This window comes from Maylandia zebra, linkage group LG15, assembly GCF_041146795.1.
Source record: "Maylandia zebra isolate NMK-2024a linkage group LG15, Mzebra_GT3a, whole genome shotgun sequence".
Lineage (NCBI taxonomy): Eukaryota > Metazoa > Chordata > Actinopteri > Cichliformes > Cichlidae > Maylandia > Maylandia zebra.
Window position 1 is genome coordinate 17,795,779 of NC_135181.1, and position 23,397 is coordinate 17,819,175.

General features: G+C 37.7%; 1 protein-coding gene across 4 annotated transcripts in view; it reads right to left on the bottom strand.

Annotated features, from left to right (window-relative positions):
* Positions 1–23,397, bottom strand: part of ryr3 (ryanodine receptor 3) — a 113,511-nt gene that overhangs the window by 74,335 nt on the left and 15,779 nt on the right. For 2 of the 4 annotated variants that reach the window (XM_012918970.5, XM_012918969.5), the window contains exons 2-11: positions 20,790–20,909; positions 16,476–16,580; positions 14,141–14,161; positions 9,927–10,001; positions 7,904–7,982; positions 7,423–7,535; positions 4,895–4,994; positions 4,238–4,331; positions 3,473–3,547; positions 1,341–1,497 (exon numbers count right to left, since the gene is read on the bottom strand). In XM_012918970.5, the coding sequence (XP_012774424.3) occupies positions 1,341–1,497; positions 3,473–3,547; positions 4,238–4,331; positions 4,895–4,994; positions 7,423–7,535; positions 7,904–7,982; positions 9,927–10,001; positions 14,141–14,161; positions 16,476–16,580; positions 20,790–20,909 (939 nt within the window). The remainder of the gene's footprint in view (positions 1–1,340; positions 1,498–3,472; positions 3,548–4,237; positions 4,332–4,894; positions 4,995–7,422; positions 7,536–7,903; positions 7,983–9,926; positions 10,002–14,140; positions 14,162–16,475; positions 16,581–20,789; positions 20,910–23,397) is intronic. The other 2 variants (XM_012918973.5, XM_012918971.5) reach the window with 1 other exon arrangement.

Consider the following 23,397-nt stretch of genomic DNA (forward strand, 5'->3'; position numbering starts at 1 on the left):
GAAAAATGGATGTGCAACTGCAGGAAAGAAATGACTAAAGGCAAATAAGAGATTACAAAGTATGTATCTAAAAGAAAAACACTATCAGTGCATCATAATTATTTTTAATATTGCAGCGGTGAGGGTGAATTTATTTTTTCTCCCTAATTGAAAACAGCTACAGTATATGCAAACCAGCTGCAATTGCACATGGACAACATGACTGCCTGCTCCAACGTTTACAGTGTTGTCAACTCAGCAGCTATGAAAAGGTTATTTTATAGTGGAATGGCATGAGCTCATTAAGGGCTTACAGACTCGCTTTGGGAGTTGTTGATGAAGTAGTCAGGGTGAGATATTTTGAGTCCTCTTTTAATGAGGTTAGTTAACTAACAACATTTATTTACATCAACCCCCCAGAACGGCTTCCAGATCTTGTAACTGCCTTGCTCAAAGCGCACATAAGAGTTAGCTTTAAAACAGATAGTATACAGTGTTGTGAAAAAGTATTTGCCCCCTTCCTGATTTTGCATATTTGTGATACTTTAAAGTTTCCGATCATCAAGGAAATTTAAATATTAGACAAAGATAACCAGAGTAAATACAAACGAGAGTTTTTAAATTATGATTTTATTACTTAAGGTAGTTATTCAAACCTACGTGGCCCTATGTTAAATAAAAAAATAAAATAAAAAAATTGTTCCCTAAACTTTTTGCACATCAAGATGTTTTTGTACAGTCGCTTTCTTATTTCTGAATCATAAGAATCACCTTAATAGAGGCAAGTGAGGCCTGCAGTTCATTAGATGTTATTTTGGGCTCTTGTGTAACCTCCTGGATGAGTCGTTGATGAGCTCTTGGATTAATTTTGGTAGGCGGGCCACTCCTGGCAAGGTTGTTCTAAGTTTTATCCATTTGTGGATAATGCCTCTCTAGCCATGGTTCGCTGGAGTCCCAAAGCCTTAGAAATGGCTTTGAAACCCCTTCTAGACTGATAGATGTCAGTGACTTTGTTTCTTAGTTTCTTTAGATTGTGACAGGATGTGTTGCATTTTCAGATCTTTAACTCTACTTCGCTTTGTGAGTCTGTTTAAGTGATTTCTTGAATCAACAGGTCTGATAGGGAAATTAAACTTTGCTTTCTACAAAACAAAACCAAAAAAAGTAGTTAATCACATTTAATTTGAGATTTAACAAAGGGTGCAATTACTATTTCGTACAGAGCCAGATATATTTTGATAGCTTTTTTCCCCACATTTAAGTGTGAGAAAGACACAAAAAAAAATACTAAATCAGGAAGGGAGAAAATAATTTACAGTGTTGTGAAAAAGTATGTTTATACAGGCAAACAGAGCACTGACCTTGGAGGCCCTAAAGCAGAAAGCAGTGGCCGTGGTGTCAGACTTCACTCTGTCCTGCAGAACCAGTCCACGGTCTTCAGTCAGAGCAAGATAATGGCCAGTAGAGAGATGGCGTAGTCGGAAGGGCTGGCCCCACCGGATGTGGCTACCACTCCAGCTAAACACAGAGAACTGGTGTCACAAGCTTTGAGTGCAACATTGCCCTGAAATTTCTAGACTTGGTCATCTGTGATTGTTTTCACAGCATAAGGAGAGTCAGGCTTGGAAAATGCTTTTTCTCACATGCAGCACACGTCAGGAGATGGACTGTTTGCATTAGGTGAAGCTTGCTGAATATAGCCTCCAGGCTAGTAGTGAATTCACCCACCCACATGTGTTCATTCTCACATCCACCTCCATTGAGTAATCGCTAGAAAAAAAAAAAACTTTCTCAGCATTTTCTATTTTTTCCCCACCATGGAACCAACGGGGGGTTGATTTGATTCTTTTGTTGCAATAACAGGTAACAGGTACTCTAAATTGAGACTGTCGACATAATTTAATATTTGAAAAGAAGTTTTTAAATTATTTTTGCCAGGTTTTCTTTACAGAAAAAACAAAACAAAACACGTTATATTAACACAGACTCTGCAGGCACAATATTTAGATCTAAGTGCTCTAGACAACTGAGTTATTTGCGTAAATTGCCCAAACTATTCTGAAAATACAAAGCTGACTTCATTCTAGGAAATGAATATCGCACCAGTAATGTAGGATTTACCATATTTCCCTTCTTCCTATTTAAAAGAATGTTCAAATGCATGTAAAAAACAACCTTGAATTGCACTACCAACTAAAATGATTTCACATATCAACTTCAGAGCAGCTCCAGTTTCTCTCTACAGATGATGCAATTTGGGAAACATTGTTCACAATTCTCCCTTAAGTCAAAAGTAGAGACATGAGCCTTAATAGTCGCACCTGTGGCACTTTGAAAGTGTACTGAGTCTGACAGGAATTCCCAGTGAGAGCTGGCAGCCGATGTAACTGGTGAAAAATTGCGTGGGTGGCCAGTTAAAGGAAAATGTGAGAGAAAGGGGGACGGTGATAGAAGAGAGGTAGTTCAAAGCGGGTGGTAAACAGAGCCTCGAATTCTGGAAACTCTGCCAGTTAATTGGTACTGACAGCTCGGAGAAGAGATAGATGAAGTTTATATATAACCTGGGAACCTATAGCCTCCCACAATTTCTTTGTATTTTGTTAAATAAAGGGAAATATTTGTAGTCATTTATTGAAACCTAAGGAAACCTCAATAGGAATATAGTATATAATGGAGAAACAGAGTTTGCACTACACTGATGTCCTCCCCCCCCCCCCCGCTCAAGATGATCCCACACTGCTTCAAAAATGTTAAGATCTAGGCTCAGGGGAGGCCAATCCATGTGTGTTTGTGCGTCTTTAATCCAGGTATGCTTTTCCTACATTGACAGTGTGTTTGGCATTACAGTCATGCTGAAAAGCTGCCAATCCAATGCTTTCCAGATGGTACTGTACATTTCTGCATTCATAATTCCATTAATTTTGACAAGATCCCCAAAACAACTGGCTGAAATGCAAACTCTAAACCATGACCAAACCTCCGCTATGGCTACACATGGCTGTAGAGACACACTTTGTGCCTCTCTCCTGACCATAACTGATGACAAATTGAACTAAAAATTAAAAATTTGGAATAATCACCCCTTAAGACATTCTGTTACTGATTGTTATTCTAATTATTGTGTAATTTGGCAAAGTAATTTCTCCCCATTTCCATCATTAAGAATGGCTTTGTGACAGCTGCCTTTCCACTGAGACCATTTGTGAAGAACCGTTAGTGAACAGTAGAAGGATTAACTGAACGGCTGTATTGATTTTAAGTCCTGTGTCCCCTGTTTGTGTCCAGTTACTTAAGGACATAACTTTCAGATACTGTTTATTTACTGTAGGTAATTTTTTTAGGCCGACCACTTCTCACCTCATCCAGTTTAGATAATAATATGTAATTTTTTCATGTTCTTTTATATCCCACTCAAATAAAACAATCCCTTTGTGTAATTTCTGAGATAAACATATATTATTTATTTTATTTGTGTTTTTGAGTCAGATGTTACCTGATCCTCAGTGGCTCCACTCTCCACAGTGAACGGGCCCTTGATGCTCCCTTGCCAGCCTCATAGTTAACTATCCTAAAAGCAGAAGAAATAAATGTGGGCCTCAGTTAAGTAATTTAAGTGACAGAAACAACATGAACAGTCCAACATGGTATGCTTCTGTTAAAGCTAAAAACACCCTCTGTGAACTGGATCCCGAGGGAAATCTGGCTCCAGATTAATTTGTTTTTGGAGACATTTTGATGTTCTCAAGAAAAATATCACAGTGTCTCCATATATATGATTATTCCTGCTTAAACCTTACTGTGCAGGTCAGAAAACAAGAGATTCTTATATTTTATGATAGTGACTCAGGAGGGAGAAAAAAAAACTGTTGGGTTGAAGGCTATTTCAGTGCTTCTCAATAAATAACAGCCTTGTAACCCTTCACACAGGATTACAACAGAAAGAGTTTGGATTGAAAAAGAAAAAAAGAAAAAAAAAAAAGAGGCCTCAGGTGAATTTTCGTCAAAAGAACAAACACAAAAAAGTGGATTGAAAAGTAAATTTTGAACTCCTCCTATAACTTTAACATATGTGGTAAGTGTAAACGTTTGCAGTATTTCCTCACAGTTTAAGACAAAAAACCAAAAACTTTTTTTCAGTTTTAAAGTGAAGCTTAAAAGTGACAACATTTTTTTAGTTTATTATTAATCATCCTCAAAACTATTTTCCCCAATGGTTAGTTTGAAAGATTTTATTAATTTAATTAATTAAATTACTAACCTCTGCTCCTCTTCACTCTTGTCTGCTCCAGGGATGGTCAGGCTCTCATCATGCCCATGACAGAGACGCATCACATGTCCACCAATTAAAAAACCTAAAAGGCAAAAAAAAAAGTTCCATTTATTCATGAAAAAGAAATAATTTATTCTAATATATGGCTGCTTTGTTTTTCAAACACCATCAGTACATTAAAATGATGACAGGAAATAATAAATTTTTAAATTATAAAAAGGTGAACTTTCTTTGAAACATTAACTTAAAATTGTGAGTTTAAATTAAACAGATTTTTTTATTTAGACACACACACACACACACACACACACACACACACACACACACACACACACACACACACACACACACAGTTGTGTTTTCACATCCTTGTGGGGACATCTAATTGACATAATGCTTTCCTTAGCTGCTTACCCTAACATTAAGCATCAAAAATGAATGTCTAAACCTAACCCTAACCTAATTGTAACCCTGACACTAAAAAAAAAAAAAATCACATTTTGAGTCTCAGAAATGTCTTCAAACTTGTGGAGACGGGGATTTTGTCCCCATAAGGGCCTGTTGGTCGCCACAAGTATAGTAAACTTCCAATTTTTGGTCCCCACAAAGATATGTTAACATGGTTGTTGGGGTTTTTAAGCTTACCTACTGCCATGTTACTTGATGAGCAGGTAGGCTGGACATTCCACAGGGTCTGCATGAAGGAGGCATCCACGTGAAAGTTGCCATTGGAAATAGAGAGATGCTGGAAAAGAGAAGCACAGTTACGTGGGGAACAGTTAACCTTGAGTTAACCAGCTGTGTTAGCAGCAGGAAAACAGGGACATACAACACAATTTAGCAACAGTGCACAGACGAGGAAGATGTCCAAGCGCCTGGAGTTGAAAAGAGATTAAAACATGTCGTCCTTCTCATGAGAAGGACGACATGTTTTAATCTCTTTTATCACTGCAGGCCAAAGGCACTGCTCCATGTAACATGCCCAGATAATGCAATAATTCCTTTGAGATTAAAAATTAAGAAAGAAAGAAAAAATAAATACATTTGAAAAACACCTACTCCTGGTAGGTTGCATTCAGATGAAAGTGAAGAGTCGATATGAGTTTAGCTTTAAGCTACACCCAAGTAAGCATTGATGCAAGGATTTCTAACACATACAATACAGGCAAAAGGGTTTAGCAGCTGCCAATGCTCACACCCTAGAACACCATTAGGAAGTCCTTTAATTGTTCCAAAATATATTCTACAACATGAAAACAAGTCTTTACGAAATTCCCCTGAAAACATCATACTATCATACGATAATATGAGCACCAATTGAGTTTTCTTTCATTTGCCTGTATTTGTCCTAGCATGTCATTTAAAAATGTCTTAATCTGTAACAGTAGACATGCCAAGTCAAAACATCTATGCACTGTCTCTCTCAAAAACAATTTTTATCATCCTCACATTTATCCAACAAAATCACCCTGACTTGATAAAAAGACATAAATGCCCCTGTCCTAAATGACAGCAATACATTCACTGTGATGTAATGAATGACAGTAATAATGCAGTGATTGCTTTTGCATTTCTGAGGTGTCCCATTCTTCAATACCTGAATTTCCGACAAGCTACTGCAGGTACAGGCTTTACAGTATCTTTGGCAGATTTGCTTTAATTGCATATTTTCCTCCCCGAAGGACTGGTATGGCCACTAGAAGAGAGTGCAAGTCACTTTCCCATGCCAGGCACGTCAATGTCCCTCACTTTTGCCATTTCTCGCGCTGCCTCTTCCTCCGTTTCTCCTCAAATCCCCCTCTCCTCTCTTTTCCATGTAAGTTAATTGAGGTCAGGTGTATAGCTCTGCATAGTGGAGACAGCATTAACTCAAAGCTCATCAGTCAGGCGGATGCGTTTCATAAAAAACATTATTAAAAAGGACCTGCATGGGGGTGGAGGGGGCATGGGAGGGGATTCACAAGTAATCGGATTTCTAGTTCAGATAGCAAACGAAGGTTTTTTGAGTTTCCCTCCTGAATTGCCTTGTCACTCCAAAGTTGGTGGGAGTGAGACCGATATCAGGGTTATCCGAGTGCTACGAAACTTTCCAAAGTACCTTTTCAGGCAGACGGTGAACCAAAGCAGATAACTCCAGCTATGTGGGGCAAATAATCTTCAAAACAGAACCACTCTTCTTTGCATACGGCGCATTTGGTCTTTCGAGTTTAGAGGAAGACAAATCACCTCAGATATAAAAAAAAAAAAAAGAATAATAAAAAATAAATAAATACCTGGCAGTAAAATAAGAAAGCTTCCAAAACAACAGCAGAAAATATCTGAACTAGGTGAGATTTGACAAGCAAACCACACAAAAGAAAGCGAGAGATTATACACAGAGTATCGGGAACACAAGAGTGACTCTGATGTAATCTGACTGTTTGAAGAACAGTACACATTCACGAGAGAAATCTGGAGTAAAGATGAAGGAAGAGCATCTGATTTAATGAAAACTGCTACAATTAATCTGTCATCATGTTTAAAAGCTGCATCCTCATTTTTAGTGGGTGGATAAATGATGTCCTTAAGTACTTTGGTGAACTACAGTGTTTTTATAATGAAAGTTACCAGAAGAGTAAATTATGTTGTTTTCTTTTCTGCAAGCTGGTAAATGTTGCTTTGATTTAGCAAGCTGCAAATAAAATATACGCCATGTGCTTGTATATTAATGCATCGTATTTATGGCTTCCTGTGATGCTAAATAACTTCCATATCATCACAAGAAGAGGTAGTTTTGCCTAAATTATTGATAAGGTTCAGTCAAGCTACTCCTACAGTTTTACAGGTGGATAAAGTTTAACTGGATTGCAATGTCAGAATTCAATTTAAAAAAAAACAATTCATCTCTTATCCAAAGCAATGAAACAGAGTCTTGGAGATAAAACTACACAGCTTGTTTGCTTGTGACACTAGGACAAAACTAAGGAAATTTACATTTGGTGGATTATTTCTTTGTTGTAATAATGCTTCTTGGTAATGAATCCTATATGACTGGAAAAACTGTTTATTTCCCCTCAAATGGTCATCATTTGTGGCAGAGGGGTCATTTGGTTTATCATGCATACATTAATCTCAGTCACAGGTGCGCTTCTAATGCCTTCTACTCTTGTGAAGCTCTTTTAGATGTGACTTACTAGATATCTCTCCGTCGACACACTGACAAGAATCAGGTCGTCTCCAATGCGGACTTTCTCTCCCTCAGATCTCTGCTTGGATGCAGGGTGAATGGTCCACCAGCAGGACTCTCCTATTGACATAAATACACATAAAAATAATATTCAAATAAGTGGCAACAAGTGGAATATAAAGCTTGGGAAAATCTAGTGAGCAGTGCAGACACATACATGCCCTTTAAAATCCCTCCTGTCTTTGGTTAGATCCTGTAGAAGCAGTGGAACTGTTTCCATATGATAAATGACCTTATGCTTTAGTTCAAATGTCAAATATAGCTGTACTGTGCACACACACACACACACACACACATACACGTGGAGTTTGAGTATTTCTCCCAATAATTCAATCTCAAAGTTAAATCAACCTGAAATGATCACTCCCAAAGGCTGAATTCACCTGAAAGCAGTAAAATCTCTGAAGTGCCTAATAGTCATACCATACCTATTGAATCTTCTTGCAGTCCGACATCAAATGACAGCTTGTCTGTCAGAGACCTTGATGTCTTCAAACAGGTCAAGTACTGGTGAGTGAAAAATGAACTAATGTTAGGTCAAATGAAACACTAAGACTAGCCATAAGAGGAATTCAGCTCATGTTAAAGTGTCTCATTAGAATACAGGGGTGAATTTAGTGTTATATAATTAGTATATTAATCAATTAGTAAGGAATTCATTCATTGATTTTCTGTTTGAAGTTATGATTAAATGCTACTGTGCAAAAGTCTCGAGCCAGGTCTTATTTCTTTCTCTTTTTTTTAATATAAAAATGAGAAAATGGGTGCAAACATACTTGGAGATAAATGATATAAAACCAAAACAGAATTTGTCCAATTCTAATAAGCTTGAAAGTCACCTTTATACTTCAACTTATCCTAAACTCTCTTAGGCAAGCTTTCATGCCTTTTCTTCAAGTAGTCTTCAGAAATTCTTCTAGAAGACGGTCGAAGGACATTCAAAGCTTCTCTTTCGATGTTGGCTGCCTTTTGTTCTGTTCTCCATTAAGATCCCACACTGCTTCAATTATGTTGAGGTCTGAGCTCTGGGGAAGCCAGTCCATGACTGATAGTGTCCATTTTGCATTAGCAGTTAATGCATGCTTTTCCTCCGCTGGCAATGTGTTTGGGATGTTTGTCATGTTGAAAAATGAAGCAGTTGCTAGTAAAGTGTTTTCCAGATGGCACTGGATGGTCGAGCAAAATCTGATGGTGCTTTCTTCGTTCTTAATTTGATCAAATTTGACAAGAACACCCCACTGGATGAAAAGTAACCCCAAACTATGGTAGAGACTCCATCATGTTCTACAAATGGTTGTAGACACTCACTACTGTACTTCTTTTCTGACCTCTTCTAATACATATTAAAACAATACTGTAAAATCCAGAATCGTTGCTCCAAGTGTCGGTGAACAGTATGTGGATTAACTGACAGGTCAGAGCCATATATCAGGTCTCTTGTCAGCTCTTTGTTGATTTTTTTAAAAGGACAGATACATGCAGATCCTGTTCATCTGCTGTAGATTTGTGTTTTGTTTACTCCTGATAAGTTCATCTTCCACTTATCCATATTCCTTAAACTTTTTAAGGACTACACATCATGCAAAGGTACTCCTAAGGCAACACCTCTCTTGGTGACCTTAGTGCAAAAAATACCATTTAATCTCTGCCAAACTGTGTTACTGTTGTTTTTTTTATTTTTGTAGATTTAGCAAAAAAAAAAAAAAAAGTGTATTTTTCCAACAGGCCATTAGTAACAACGTATGTAAAGATACAATTTAAAATTGGTTCTTTACCAAGTTGTGTTATGTGCAGATGCAAAACTGGTTCATCACTTGAGTTAGGTGGCTTCTTATGTTGAAATCATACTGTAGGTCATTCTTCTGAAAGTATAAGGTTCAAGGACTGGACTGAAAATGGGTGACAAAGCAGCTAAAGTCCAAAGAAAATATTTGAAAGATCTCCAGAAAGCTTTAAGAACTATTGTTCAAGACCACTATAGAAAAAAGACAGTCTTTCTTTTTGGAAATGAAATAAAAAGAAACAAGTGGTGGCTCAAGACTTTTACAAAGAATTGTGTGAATTGCAGATTATGTTTTTCCAACTTCAGTTCAATCAAAAGCAACTGAAGACTTCACAATCACGTCATGGTTCTAATATTTTTAAACACCAGGGCTTTTTCATTAAAGATTCTTTTTAGGTAGATCTAAAAGAAAATCTCCAACATAATAATACATTTACTTTACATATTAATTGGAGTCTTATATACTCATTTTTTGGTTTCTTTCTCATCAAATGGGAATAAATAATATAAAAAAAAGCAACTGTCATCAATAATGTAACAGACTTTGCTTTTCCCACATGAAGACCAATTATGTTAACTCGTGCATACTTGATAAACAGACCCCATGGTGAGTTAGGAAAATCCTTGTCCCTTTTAACTTTCTGTCATTCTTGCACATTAATACTCACCATGCCACTGAAGGAGTGGCGTAGGAGGATGGCGTGACCGTAGAGCAGGGTCCGGTGTCCACCCCCCTGACCCGCCTGCCAGGAAATAAACAGGTAATAGATTATTATCATACCCTAACACTCCTGACCTCTGAACCCTGACAGGTTAGTATCTCCCACTTTACTTCTGCATCAGTTATTAAAGTGCGAGTGGCTTTACGCTCTGTGCGAGCAAAGCATGGGACGTCCTGGATCAAATATCCTTTACTGAAGATCACCATTCCAAGTGCAAGCGGCAAAGAGAAAAAGAGGAACACAAAAAACTCCATTCACAGTCAAACAAACACATAGATAGTATCACACTCAGTAGACAACTTGCTCATTCTTGTGACAAACAAGAATAACTGTGAGGTTTGGTAGCAAAACACCTGAGGAAATGTGAGGAAACAGATGAGCAAAAAAAAAAGAAAAAAAAAAAGAGTGGATCCTTTATCATCATGGTGAATAAAGAAATTGCTTCTTACCTTTTTAATCAACCTCTAGCAGCAGAATAAAAACAAAAAAGAAGATGACCATAAGCAGCAATAACTAAACCAGGTCTGCACAAGCAAGGTTCTGGCATTCATGGAGTCAGCTCACATTTAAATGAATTAATTAAATCAAACTCAAAGATTCATACGTACACGCACGAGAAGGTTCTTGTTCATTTCTAAAGGTCCTGCTTTAATGTAATTAGCAAATTTGGCCTTAAACTGCAAAATGTTAAAACAGTTTAGCTCACACGTGTATTGAAAGTCGTATTATCAGAGCTGTAAACAGACACTTTCTTCTCACCTACAGTACATTTAGAGTATCCACTCGGATTTAACATTTCTTTACAGTTCAAACAATGATTAGGCCCTGCATCCACTCAAGCAATGCATAGAGGTTCCCCTCTAGTCTAGTTGTCAACATTAATTTGTATTTAATGGTAGGTTTACATTCAAATTAACTTAAAGGGAACTCCCAATGGTCCCCTGAATACGACCCTTAGCCAATTCTCATTTGGCTTCAAAGTCTCACCCAGATGGCTTGAATAAGTGAGACGAAAAAGGAAATGGAAGGTTCGATCAAAAGAAAAAGAAAAAAGAAAAAGGGGGGGGGGGGGGGGGGGGGAAGAGTATCCAGCAACAGCTGGGAGGGGATACCGAGAGAGAGCCAGCCTGTATTTCAGGCCTGCTGTCATGCTGACACATCACTGCCAGGAACTGTGACCTTTGGTGTGGTGCCCCTCCTGTGTATAAGCACTGTATCATGAATAGCTAGTACTGTTTTATGAAATTTGCTAGACAGTATTTTGTCTCGCTTACTTTGTCTCGTATTTTGTTGCAAAAGGATAAAGGGTGTGTGTGCTGTATACTTATGGATAATTGTGGTGATTTGAAGTATTTTTCTTCTAGTCAGAGATGGAAATAAAGAGGTAAAAAACTGACAATGAATTGTTCATACTACCATTTATTGTCTCTGAATCTAAAGACTGCCATGCTGTTGCAGTGAGCAACATATTTCATGATTTTGAACTAATGTGGACTCCATGAATTTTTTTGAAATAACTCTATGGAGTAACGCCAACAGTTACTTTCACATCTGCAGAAATCACTTCCTGGAAAGTAAAGGTAGCGTGATTTTATCATTTTGGTGTTTTATAGAATTGATGACTAAAACAAGTTTAAGAAATCTTCGGTAAACATTTTTCTTCTCACTCCAATCTAATTTCTGAAAATGGTACAGAATAAAAGTCTAATTCATTCACACAAAATCGCCCGTACTTCTTATAACTATATATAATATAAAAGAAAAGCAGGCCCCCTTAATTCTAACGTTTCACTCATCAGGGCATTAAAAAACAAAACAAAACAAACAAACAAATCTGAGCCAAACCGGTTTCGGGTATGAAGCCAAAATGCTAAAGTAATAGGTGAAAAGCATATCCCATGTTTCAGTATCTTGTAGTAATCAATTTATATATGAGTTTCAGTGTCCTACGTTGTTGTGGACGGACTTCGGCCCCACTTTTCTTTACGATGTTGCTTCAGGTCATTGAGGTTTGTGGGAATGTGTTTATTTGTAGTTTTCTTAACATCAGCATTTCAGTGGGTTTGAGGTCTGGACTTTGCCGCCGTCTTCCTGTGTCATGACCCAATTATAGCCAACCTTTAGCTATCAAACAGATATTCTCATATTTTACTCTACCAAACCTTTGGTAAACAGAGGACTTCATGGTTGACTTTCTTACTGCTAGGTGCCCAGGTCCTGTGACTGCAAAACAAGCCAAGATCATTACCGCTCCACCGCCATGCCTGACAGTTGGTATGAGGTGTTTTTGCTGTGCATAATGACCGAAAGGACAAGCCAAAGGACAATTTCCCAGACGCCTAGTGGTTTGTTCAGATTCAACTTTGCAAACCTAAAGGGTGCTGCCATGTTTTCATTTCTCCTGGCAACCCCTCTAAACACGGCATACTTGTTCAGTCTTTTTCTAATTGCCACATCATCAACTTTAACATGCTAACTGAGACCTGTAGAGTTTGCACAGTTTGACCTCGGGTTGACTTTGCTGAAATGTCCTTTCCTGGTTATGAGCATATGTTAAAATCCAGACCAGCAAACTATCAGAACTTCTTCTTTTACAGAGCTGGTCAAACTTGCTGAAGATCAGTTAATATGCTGTATTTGATTAGCAGTACCTGGCTGTTACTGCTTCCATAGGAATTAAAAGGGTAAGTAAGCAGGAACTAAGTTCTTTTTGTTTTGTGTTTTTTTAAGAACAGGCTTACATTAAATCCTGTAAAATCTGCCTTTCTGACCAATGACCAGCTTCTGCAACACATACTACAAGGATTTCATTTTCTACCATGCTTACTTTTTTGCTGGACGCTCATCAATTATTGACCAACTATACCTAACCTAATACCTAGAGTAACTAAGATAATCCCCACAAATATATTCTTGCTTGCATTTAAAAATGTGATGTGTATGTACAATTGCCAATACTCATTTACAATTACAAGAATTAATCACTGTCCATTTTTCCCCCAAGGCTTGCTGTAAAGCTTCTGAAGGTTTTATAGCAAACTGTGACTAATGGATCTTCCTAAATGTACAGTTAATGTCTGATCTCATATGGAATGGCCTGAGGATGGGAAAAAGCAAAGTAATCAATTTTCCAAGGAGGAGGGGAAAAAAAAATTCAGCCCAGTTTAATTTGCTAAGTGCCACCTGATACATTGACTTTCATGTACATATTTAATGTGCTGTCCTTCGAATCACTGGATAACATACAGCTTAATTTGCTTTGCATTAACTTAATAAAATCACATTAAATATCATATGCATTGTGAAGTACAATGTTTGACATGTAGTTAATAATAACAATAATAATAATAATGAAAACATTCATCCAGTAATCTGATGCCAAACATTAAAAGTGCACTGAATAATCCTCAACAGCTGTGCATGTGAAGACTCTGAAATCAAAACTGATTTCAAGACATTTCCTCTTGTCAGTACTCTTGAAATCAATTGATGTTAGAGACCAAACTCAGAGAAAACAGAAGCACACCGAGACCACAAAGCGAGTTTCCTGCCAAAATGTGGGTTTTCTAAATTAAACAAATTAATGACCAAGGATACCACTTGTAAGCTAAATTTATGATATCTAGCAGAGATATTTCAAGTTGTAAATCAAGGCTTGAATTTAGTCCATGAAAAAACAAACGGGGATAATAAATGCTTGAGCAAATGATTAGCAGACTTTTAAGCGCTTACACACAAGGTATACAGGCAAAGACATTTTAATCATGAGCACAGTTTGACAGTACCAATGGATGTCTATTTCTAGACTACCATAAGAGCTCTGAGACAAGTTAATCAATTGTCTCTACACTAGTCTGACCACTGATGAGGAAAAAGCCTAATTTACTATCTTGAGGATGTCAATCCCCCCCAAAAAAGTGTCCTTTTAATTCTATTAATTGAAAATTCATTTAAATGTACCACCAGTGGTATAATAATGGTGGTATAAAATATACTACCTGTCTTCTAGCTACATACATGACAAATAAAGCTTTCAAGACAGTCAAGAAATAGACGTTGCTTTAAGTGAAAGCACTTAAAGTTTCAACCATTTAACTGCCAGTAAGTACGTCTGTCATGCACGCTGACAACATGATGGATGAACAAACTGATGGACCTACCCATTTTTCATGGTCAGCGCTCTAATAACACACAAATACAAATAAAAAGAATGTGTTATCGGGATGTATGGCAGTCAATTATACAAAGTTGAGAGCAAAAATTGGGAGAATTATAGTGGTGTGAGGAGGTACAGCGATTTATTAGCCTTGCTACCAGAGAGTTTGTATTCTAGCCAACATCATGTTGTCTTGCCAAACAAGGCCAGCCAACAATGCTGCACTGTTGAGCACAAAACAAATCTGCTACCCAGGCTAATAACAATGCAGTGCTGATTTTCCAGTGAGGGGAACCAAGTGGTTTACAAACTAAGACACTTAGGGAAGCATCTGTGTCAGAGGCCTATGCTGTGCAGAGCAACTAAGCACTTGGGCTATTTTGCATTAGTATTGTAAGCTTTTGTACTCAGCTTGTCTTACAAATAACTGTGATGCCCTGTAGTGGTCGGGTTCCTGTAATTGCCACAGTTGTACTGCACAATGATTCATGCTACCATCGCTTTGTCATCTCTATTCCTACAGTACCAGTGGTCTATCCAAAGTTTTAACTCATAATAATAACTGAATGCGTCACCTGAGGAATGCTTTCTAACTAAGAACAGACCGTGTGTACTGAGTAGGAACAGTGACTAAAAAAATACAAACAATTACACAAGCACAACATTTTTTTGTATGTGGGTGTTTGTCCAAATTTAAATACTAGAGCACTGTTTTCTCTTTGTTTTTCCCAGAAGAAATTTAGAGTAAACAAGGGTGTATCAAGCGCTACCCATCGCCTGACCTCGCTTTATTAAATCTATAATGTGTGCTAGAAGTGCTGGGTGATGAGAATAAATGAAACATGAAATGGCTCTCTTAGAGCACAGCAGCATGAGTGAATATGGACATCTGACTGGTTTACAAACCACATCCAGCCCGCTGGAGGGCTTCCGTGCGATCGATGACACCCCCATGGCACTACAGAGAATCTGTCACATCCAATATTACTTACCTGCTCTAATAAACATGTCATGTAAGCTGGTGCAGTGATGGGAGGGAGAGGCTCACACTGTCGTGTAAATCAAGAGAGGATGTGGTGGATGCAGCAGTGCACTCACAGATAATTTCCCCCCTTTCTTTCACCCTCAGTGACCTTTATTTATCTCTTATCAGGAATGTATTACAGAGAATGAAGGGAGACAGGTTCTGCTTAGAATTCAATTACAGTTCTCAGTGTTAAAATAGTTCAGAGCATTGCTAGGTCTGGTCTGGTCTAAATGCTACTGGGATTTGATTGAAGCTACTTATTGATTTTTACCACTGTAACTTTAAAAAGTTAAAAATCTGCTCAAGTTTCAAATATAGACACAGTTACTCAGGAGTTGTCATTAACAAATAAACCTTTTTCAGTTTGGACTGACATTTCAGGCAGCTGTGTTTGATGTCATGGTTAAAGCAAGCTTATTTCCCCCCATTCATACCACTCTGTTCTAAATTATGTTCTCAAAGTTTTACACTTTAAACCTTTCCCATAAGGAACTAAAAGCTGACCAGCTGAAAGAAAAAAAAAGCTTCAATCAAAGCAAGCAAAAAAAAAAAAATACAAACATACACATTTTAATTCGAACCCCTCAGACACAACCAGACAATAAAAAAGATGTAATGACCCAAATGGGACAGTTACTTGTGTCATGTTCCTTTGTGTGCTGATGTTAATTATCACAGCTACTGTGACTATAATGACTAATGACTATAGCTAAATACTAACTGCATAAAGCATACGCAGCCATAAAACAAATATCCCGGTAGCTTTCACAAACATGGAGTTCTGTTAGTTTAGTTGGTCAGATCAGGTTCTGTTATGCCTATTAATGTCTGTCATTGACCAGCTGGATTTTCATTTGATGTTCAAAATCAGCCTTTAAATAGGTGTAAAGGTTGGAATTAGCCTTGACTGGGAGGCCTGCAAAAAATTCCAGTGTTTGAAGTGAGAAGCCCCTTGAAGTAGATTTCATGTATTTATATTTCCAGTACTTTGACTGCTCTGACTGTGAGGGCCAGCTTTTAAAGTTGATTAACTATAAATAACAATAAGGTAAATTGTGTTAGCTTGAAAAGGGAATGAAGAATATTGTTAATTTACACTGATATTATGCCTTATTAAATACCAAGACGTTTACTGTTAAGAAAAGAAAAAAAAGCTCAAGCTCATCTTACAACAGACTATTAATGATAGATTACAGACTGATTAATTTAGGTTTGTGTGCATGAATGTGTTTGTCTTGCAAGCATTTGAGTGTGTTTGTATGCATTAGATAGAGAACAAGGGGGCATCAGTGGGGAGGAGGAATGTACTCACCCCTTCGCTGCTCTGCCCAGTGTTAGCCAGCATCTCCTGCAGGGCTCGCACTGACAGTGACTGCTCCAGCACAAAGTTACAGACACAAAGGTCCGGAGGAACATACTGCATGACAGAGTAAAAGAAAAATAAAAAATTAGCGTGCAGGGAATGAGGAAAGGACAAAAGCTCAGGAGGAACAAAATCAAAGTTGGAGAATGTAGGTATTTTGAGCAAAATCAGACTCTTCTCAGTACAAAAATAAAATAAATAAATAAAAATGTGAACAAAGTTTACCCTCCTAGAATTTCCTTTCATGTCATCTGCAGGGCCTCTGCACCCAGCTTCCCTAATCTGGAGTACTTTTTTTCCAGAGATGAAAATAGGTTGATATAAAAAGAACTTGAGACTCAAAAGTTCAGAGACACAACCTTTGAAGAAACCTCGTACTGACTGTGAAACTTATTCTATAAATGTATTTAATAATTCGGATGATGTGCACCATCCAAACAAACCGCTGGCCTACATAAATGTCACAGTGTGACGTAGCTTTAATCCAAAACCAGCAACTAAATATGAGGATAAATATGATACATATGATACTGGTTAAATAGCATAGGGGCATTGAAATTACATTTGTGTATTCGATTTTAGATACAAATTTTTAACATGCGGTGTTAATATGTATGTTAACCTTACTTTGAGCTGAAATATACTGATTTATTTAAGCACATGTGATCGACATTGCAGAATTGTTTACAGAAACAAATGGTTACTGAATTAGTTGCAAGCCCTTATCTTAGACCAAATCAAGTGAAATATATAAACTCCTGGCACTCATAAATAATTCTAATAACTCACATCTTCTTTGCCATCCTGGGATTATGAGGAACTGTGCAGCCTGGAGCTACAATGACCAGTTATTAGTCTGGCTAGACCTTATTCCTCAAGGCTCAGGGTTGTTTGACTCTGTTGTAATAGGCATCAGATTTGGCTTTTAGAGTGAAGAGCACATTTGCTATGCTTCAGTTAATTTAGTAATAACTGCCTTCTATAAATTATTCAGTGATGAAAGTTTTTCAACAACAGGGCGTTATGTGGTCCTGGGATGATTGTGAAAAAAATACAAAGTTTATTCAAAAATTTCATAGCGATGGTCTTCGAGAACAAAATAAGACATTTAAAGATATATAATATGTACTCCAAATTACTTGTAGCTCAAAGGCAGTACTAAAGCTGGCCCATTCATTAGCATCTGTTTGTGAAAGTAAAAAAATATATATATACTTTGTGATTTGCTAGATGGCACTGTTGATTAACATTACACTGGCCACAAGACATGTTAAACAGTAAGTACAAAAACAAAATAGCTTTAAGTCAGTGTCTCCCAGATTTATTTCCATTTCATAACAGTCACCTTCACCTAACATGACTATCATATATCATGTCCATCTCTTTCCAGCAAAGAAGATTACAAGCAGTGATTTAAGGTACTGGGTGATTGCCCTTAGTGAGTAACACAACCGTCTGACCCTCGACCGCTGCAGTGAGGTGAGAAATGTGAGCAGAGGGGAGGGCTGCTGGGTGATAATGAGGATGGGGCTGCCGTGCAACTTAACACAAACATGCACAAGAACCTCTAAAGCCACAGGGTGTCTGTGTATGCAACCGTCTCATTGCGTCCCAAAACCAACAACCTGCACACAATTGCTGTCCACTCAGATATTTATGGTTCTCTTTACCTTCATGCACATTAGGATAAGATGTCCACATTTGCTATGTTATGAAAAAACATTTTATTAAAGACTAGAAACCCCAAAGAACATAAAACTGAGAAAGGCTCACTTTAAAATTGAGTTTTGTCTTGACACGATGCAGCTACACCTGTGGTGTCATGCGACCTTCTACAGTGCTAACTCGCAACCTGCTGCAAACCTTGCACCTCTTATGAATTATTCACCACCAATTTTCCAATTATCATACTTCTTCCAGGCTTGGGAAGACACTCTGATCACGCCGACTGGTCTGGGCAGAGCAGACACTGTGTCTCACTGTGGTCACATTCACCTTTAGAAAGTTTCATGTCTTTTGTGCCCTCCAGAGCGAGCTTCGCTCAATAAAAATGGGTAAAATAATCCTTTAGGAACAGGATTTTCCATAAGAATACCATTTCTTATGAAAACTATTCAGAAGAGATCCAACTACAATAGTGATTCTATTGTCAAGTCACTTCATTTTATTTGATAAATCTGGTCATATTTCAAAATGTAGCTTACTAACAGTCATGGTCTTTGTAAGTCTGACTATAGTATCTCATACAACAACAACCTTAAGAACCAGATTTTGTTTCTTTGTTTATAAGAATGGTGGCTAAAAAAAATAAAATAACACAAGCTTTCAATGTATCTGAAGTATTGCTTATAATATCACATATTAATGCAAACATTATATTTAAAACATTGTCTCAAAAGCCGTTGTTTCACTTTGGCCTTTTCTCTGGCACTGGTAAGCAGCCAGGCTTCGTTAGAGTCTTGGAAATGGAGGTGTCAACACCTGAGATAAGCTAGCAGACTTTGTGCAAAATCACAGCTATCGGCCTTAATTCTCGACCACATTTCACACTCAAGGAGGCCAGAAGCATTGTCACTGATCCCAAGGTGAAAGGTGCTCATGACAGTCTGTCTAGAGCTCTGCAGGTGCTGCCCTCCAGCTCAACAGTTTCAGGTGAGTGAGCAAAAATATACCCACAGGTCCAGAAAATTTATTCAAAGTCATAATGCTCAGTGGCCCAATTAAAACCTCCAATATGCACATCTCATAAAAAACACTGCAGAGCCAGGTTTGTGTGGCCATCGGATACAACTAATGGCCACTTCATTAGTTATAGCTGTTCAACTGCTTGTTAACACAATGACATAACAACTTATTCAGCATTTAGCCAGGCGGACAGGGTCAAGGTGATCTACTAAAGTTCCAAGTGAGTATTAGAATGTAGAGGAAACTTGATTTAAGTTATTTTGAATGTATGTGGAATAGTTTTTGGCATTTCAGAATTTGGATTTTCCCATACAACGACTCCTAGGATTTTCAGAGAATGGTCAGAAAACCAGAAAATGTCCAGTGAGTAACAGTTCTCGGCTTAATTGCTCGATGATAATGTAAGACAAGAAAACTGAGATGCCAACAGAGCGCTATTGGTGTTGAACAACTGCCTGTATGATTAATCCCATTAGATGAGTTTTCTTAAACAATAAAAGAGAGAATATGTGTAATTGTGTCAGAATATTCTTATCTGAAGCAATTTCAAGAAAGCAAGCTGCTCAGATGAATATATTTGAAGACTACTGAACATTAGATATGAGGTTTTCCAAAACCTTAATATGCCGCTAAATCAAGAAAACAGCTTCTTACAGCCTCTTAAAACTTCTGGCTGTTCACTAATAACAAATTTTACTTGAATCTAGAAGCTAAACTAATCTGAAAAAATATTTAGCTTTTTTATGTTTTGATCATTCAGCTGTAATACTTGTCCCATGTTAAGTCAGAAAGTGCGAAGCAGTAATTATTCGTATAAAACTAAACTATACAAATTTATTGAAATAGTCTGTTAAATTAATGATAAAGAATACACCTTTCAAAGAATGGATGAAAACCTCTGTTGTTTGAAAAATAAGGGGAAAAAAAAATTATGCAGACAATAACAGCACAACCCCCTGGCAACGATCTACTGCTAAGGTAGAAAATGTACTTCCCAAGTAGTTGGCAAGTGGTTGCCAGAGGTTGCCTGCTGTTACAAAGTTAAATTGGTCACAGCACGATGCTAGTGAAACCGGACTACCGCTTGGCAAGTAGTTAGCAAGTGTTTGAAGACAAGCCAGTGTTTTCCATGTAAACTATAGATGATCATGCAGTTCACTAGCAATTAAAGCAATCAGAAAGAGGTTTTTGGGAGGGCGACAACTTTCACATATCGATAACCAGGAACCTCCAGCCACCGCATTGAAACTGGCTAGGGAATACACATTTTTCCAGGGGGTTGCTGCTTGGTTTCCAGCCCTGCGTGATGGCTCAGTCAAAATGAGACCTCAACTGCCTCGTTTCAGTGGAAAGAAAAATCCAGTAACTACACTGAAATTTTTTTTCCTGTTGGAGACCAGTTTGAAGTAGGCGAACACTTTCAATCACAAGGCAATTGCACAGGTCAACTACTGGGAGGCAACTCTGAATATAAGTAGCTATGAATTTTAGTTTAATATGCAATCAACATATGTAAACAACATCAGATTTGCTATGCTCTTCAGTAGCACAGTAAACAAAGCTTTTGGGCATCCTCACCTTAGCTTCAGATGTTGATTCCAGGTAACATAGACGGTTTCCAAGTCCCTCGACGGCCAGGCAGAACTTACGATGCTCCTTCTGGATGGTGGCCACACTCTGGAGCACCACCTCATCGTCCTGCCAGAAGAAAAGGAGGGTTAAAGCCAAGAATGTACTTAAATTAATCCACCCAAAATAAAAACCAGATATCTTGCAGACAGTTAGGCAGGGGCAGGAGGTAGTATTTTGAACAGTATACCTACATATTTTATAACAAACAATAGCCAAAAGAATCAAGAGGGTTCTAGATGGATTTAGAAGCATATTCCAGCATAATCAAGCACAGCCAAAACTGTGGATTGTAGATAAATGTACAATGATCTTGAGACTCGTGAATAAAAAGAAAAAGAATTGTTTTTTTTATATAAGAATACAATCTTTGTCTTTAATTTTCCTGATAGGTGTTCCACATGAGTTTTAAAAGAGAGTCTAACATCTAGCCTCTACAGGCTGGATACTTTCAGGGGTCCTTATAAATGGCAAGCACTTAGTTTTCCCAGAGTTTAAAACAAGTTCATGTGTGATAAAAGATTTCTGAAAAGCTTCAAAAGGAGATTGTATATTTTCAATGGCCAGATCAACAGCCAGTGGCAAATAAAACAGTGTCATCTGCATAGAAATATACATTACAGTTTTGGGTGGCAGAGATAATATTGTTTTTGTAGAGGGTGAATAAGAAAGGTCCCAGAATGGGTCCCTGTGGAACACCTGTATAAAGAGTAAATGGACTTGACCTGAAATCCTTGGAAGAAATTTGCTGAATTCTATCATAAAGTTATTCATTGGCAATAATAAGTAATGAGTTTTTTTCTTTGTTTTTGGCTTGGCAAGACAGTTTTGAGATTGGGGGTATTGGGGGTAATTATTCAAATCACTATTACCACATTTATGGAGTAGGAGCACCTGTGCAGGATTCAACACTTCTGGATTTTTGCCTGTACCAAGTCTTAAGTGGCTCCACAGTGCAGTGTCTTAAACATTTGCTTAACAAATGAAATATCCCTGGTCCATCTTAGGAGGAGAAACGGGTCCCTTGGGGAAGGTCAAAAAGTAGCTTGTAGCGGCTGTTAAATTAAGAATATGATTTATAGGCATTAAGGTAAAGAAAGATGGTCTTAGATTTCTTTGGGTTTAAGGTGGCCAGTTTACTGCAGACCTCCCTATGGCTTATCAAAGTAAAAGAAAAAAAATTCTAATATTATAGCTACACTTGTTATCTAACGCAACCTCTATAGCGTTAGATAACAAGTGTATATAAAATAGTCCAGCTAAAATTAATTGCAATTTAAAAGTCTTGCAAATATCTGAATTCTTAGTGATTTTCAAAAACAGAACTTTATCACTTCCTTGAAAAAGTTTCTCAAAGATGAAGTTTTAAAGTATTTCCAGAGGAATCTGGAGAACTGACCAACACTATCAACCAACACTGGAACAAAACAGGAATTTTAGAAAGATTTTCACAACAATATTCACGTAAATTAAAGAGACGTGTAAAAGTCTGTTTCAGTAGCTCTGATTGCTGATGTTAGAACACACCATGTAGCCGTGGGATGTTCATCCAACAAACTTGGGATCTTGTTAATTATGTTGCTGACTGTTGCTCCTGCAAAACAGTAGGTTCTTACTGACTTTGAATGGATATTCCTTGTTATTAAGTCTGGTAGTACCAGCCCGATGTCCAGTATCCAGTGTCCAGTTGTTTTGGGGGTTTGGGAGCTTGCCGATGACTACTACATTAGAGCATCCCTTTTGTTCAATTCAACAGCAGAAAAGGAGATAAACTACATTAATCAAGTACTGAGGGCAACCAGTTTGAAGTGATATCATTTCTAAACCATTTACACAGATTCTGGTATCGCTGTGAAATAAAGACAGACCTCAACTCAATCAGTACAACAAATGAACATCTGTATCTGTTAGAGTGGAGAGCGGGCAGGCTCTATTTGGCAAGGCATGCACAGATATTGATTTGTTTGCGTATGCAAGTGTATAGTATGTGTGGTGTGTGCATGTCTCCTGCCAGCTCACATCCCACACTAATCTGAGCTGATGGTTGCCATGGTTCTGGCTCCCACCTCCTTCACAGCAGTATTAATTCAATAGATTTAGATACAGGCTGTACAGCAGCCACAGACTCAGGAGGCAAGATAACAGACCCTAACAATATTTCAAATAATGGCACATTGGAGCCTAAATCATAGGGAATTTGGTGTGACTGCAAAATAAAAGCCCTAGCATGGAAAATCATTTAAGTGGGGTTTTTAATTGCCGAATAATCTTGATGCATAAAGCATTCAATTTCAGCTCATACAAATCCTACAATGTAGGAGAAAATTGTCTCCAGTCGGTAATTTCACACTGCTTTATGAATAAAAATGAATTGGAAACAACTGAAAGCATGCGTCTTTCAGGAGCTATTTTCTCTAATGACAAATCTGTCAATTGTTTTAAGCAGACGTAAAATGTTAAAACAAGGTTGTAAAGGTTCAAAGTCAAGCTGTGTTTCATATTAGTCTTACTCTTTCTGGCATCTACATGTAACGTGAGGGTTCACTAGATGGTTTGG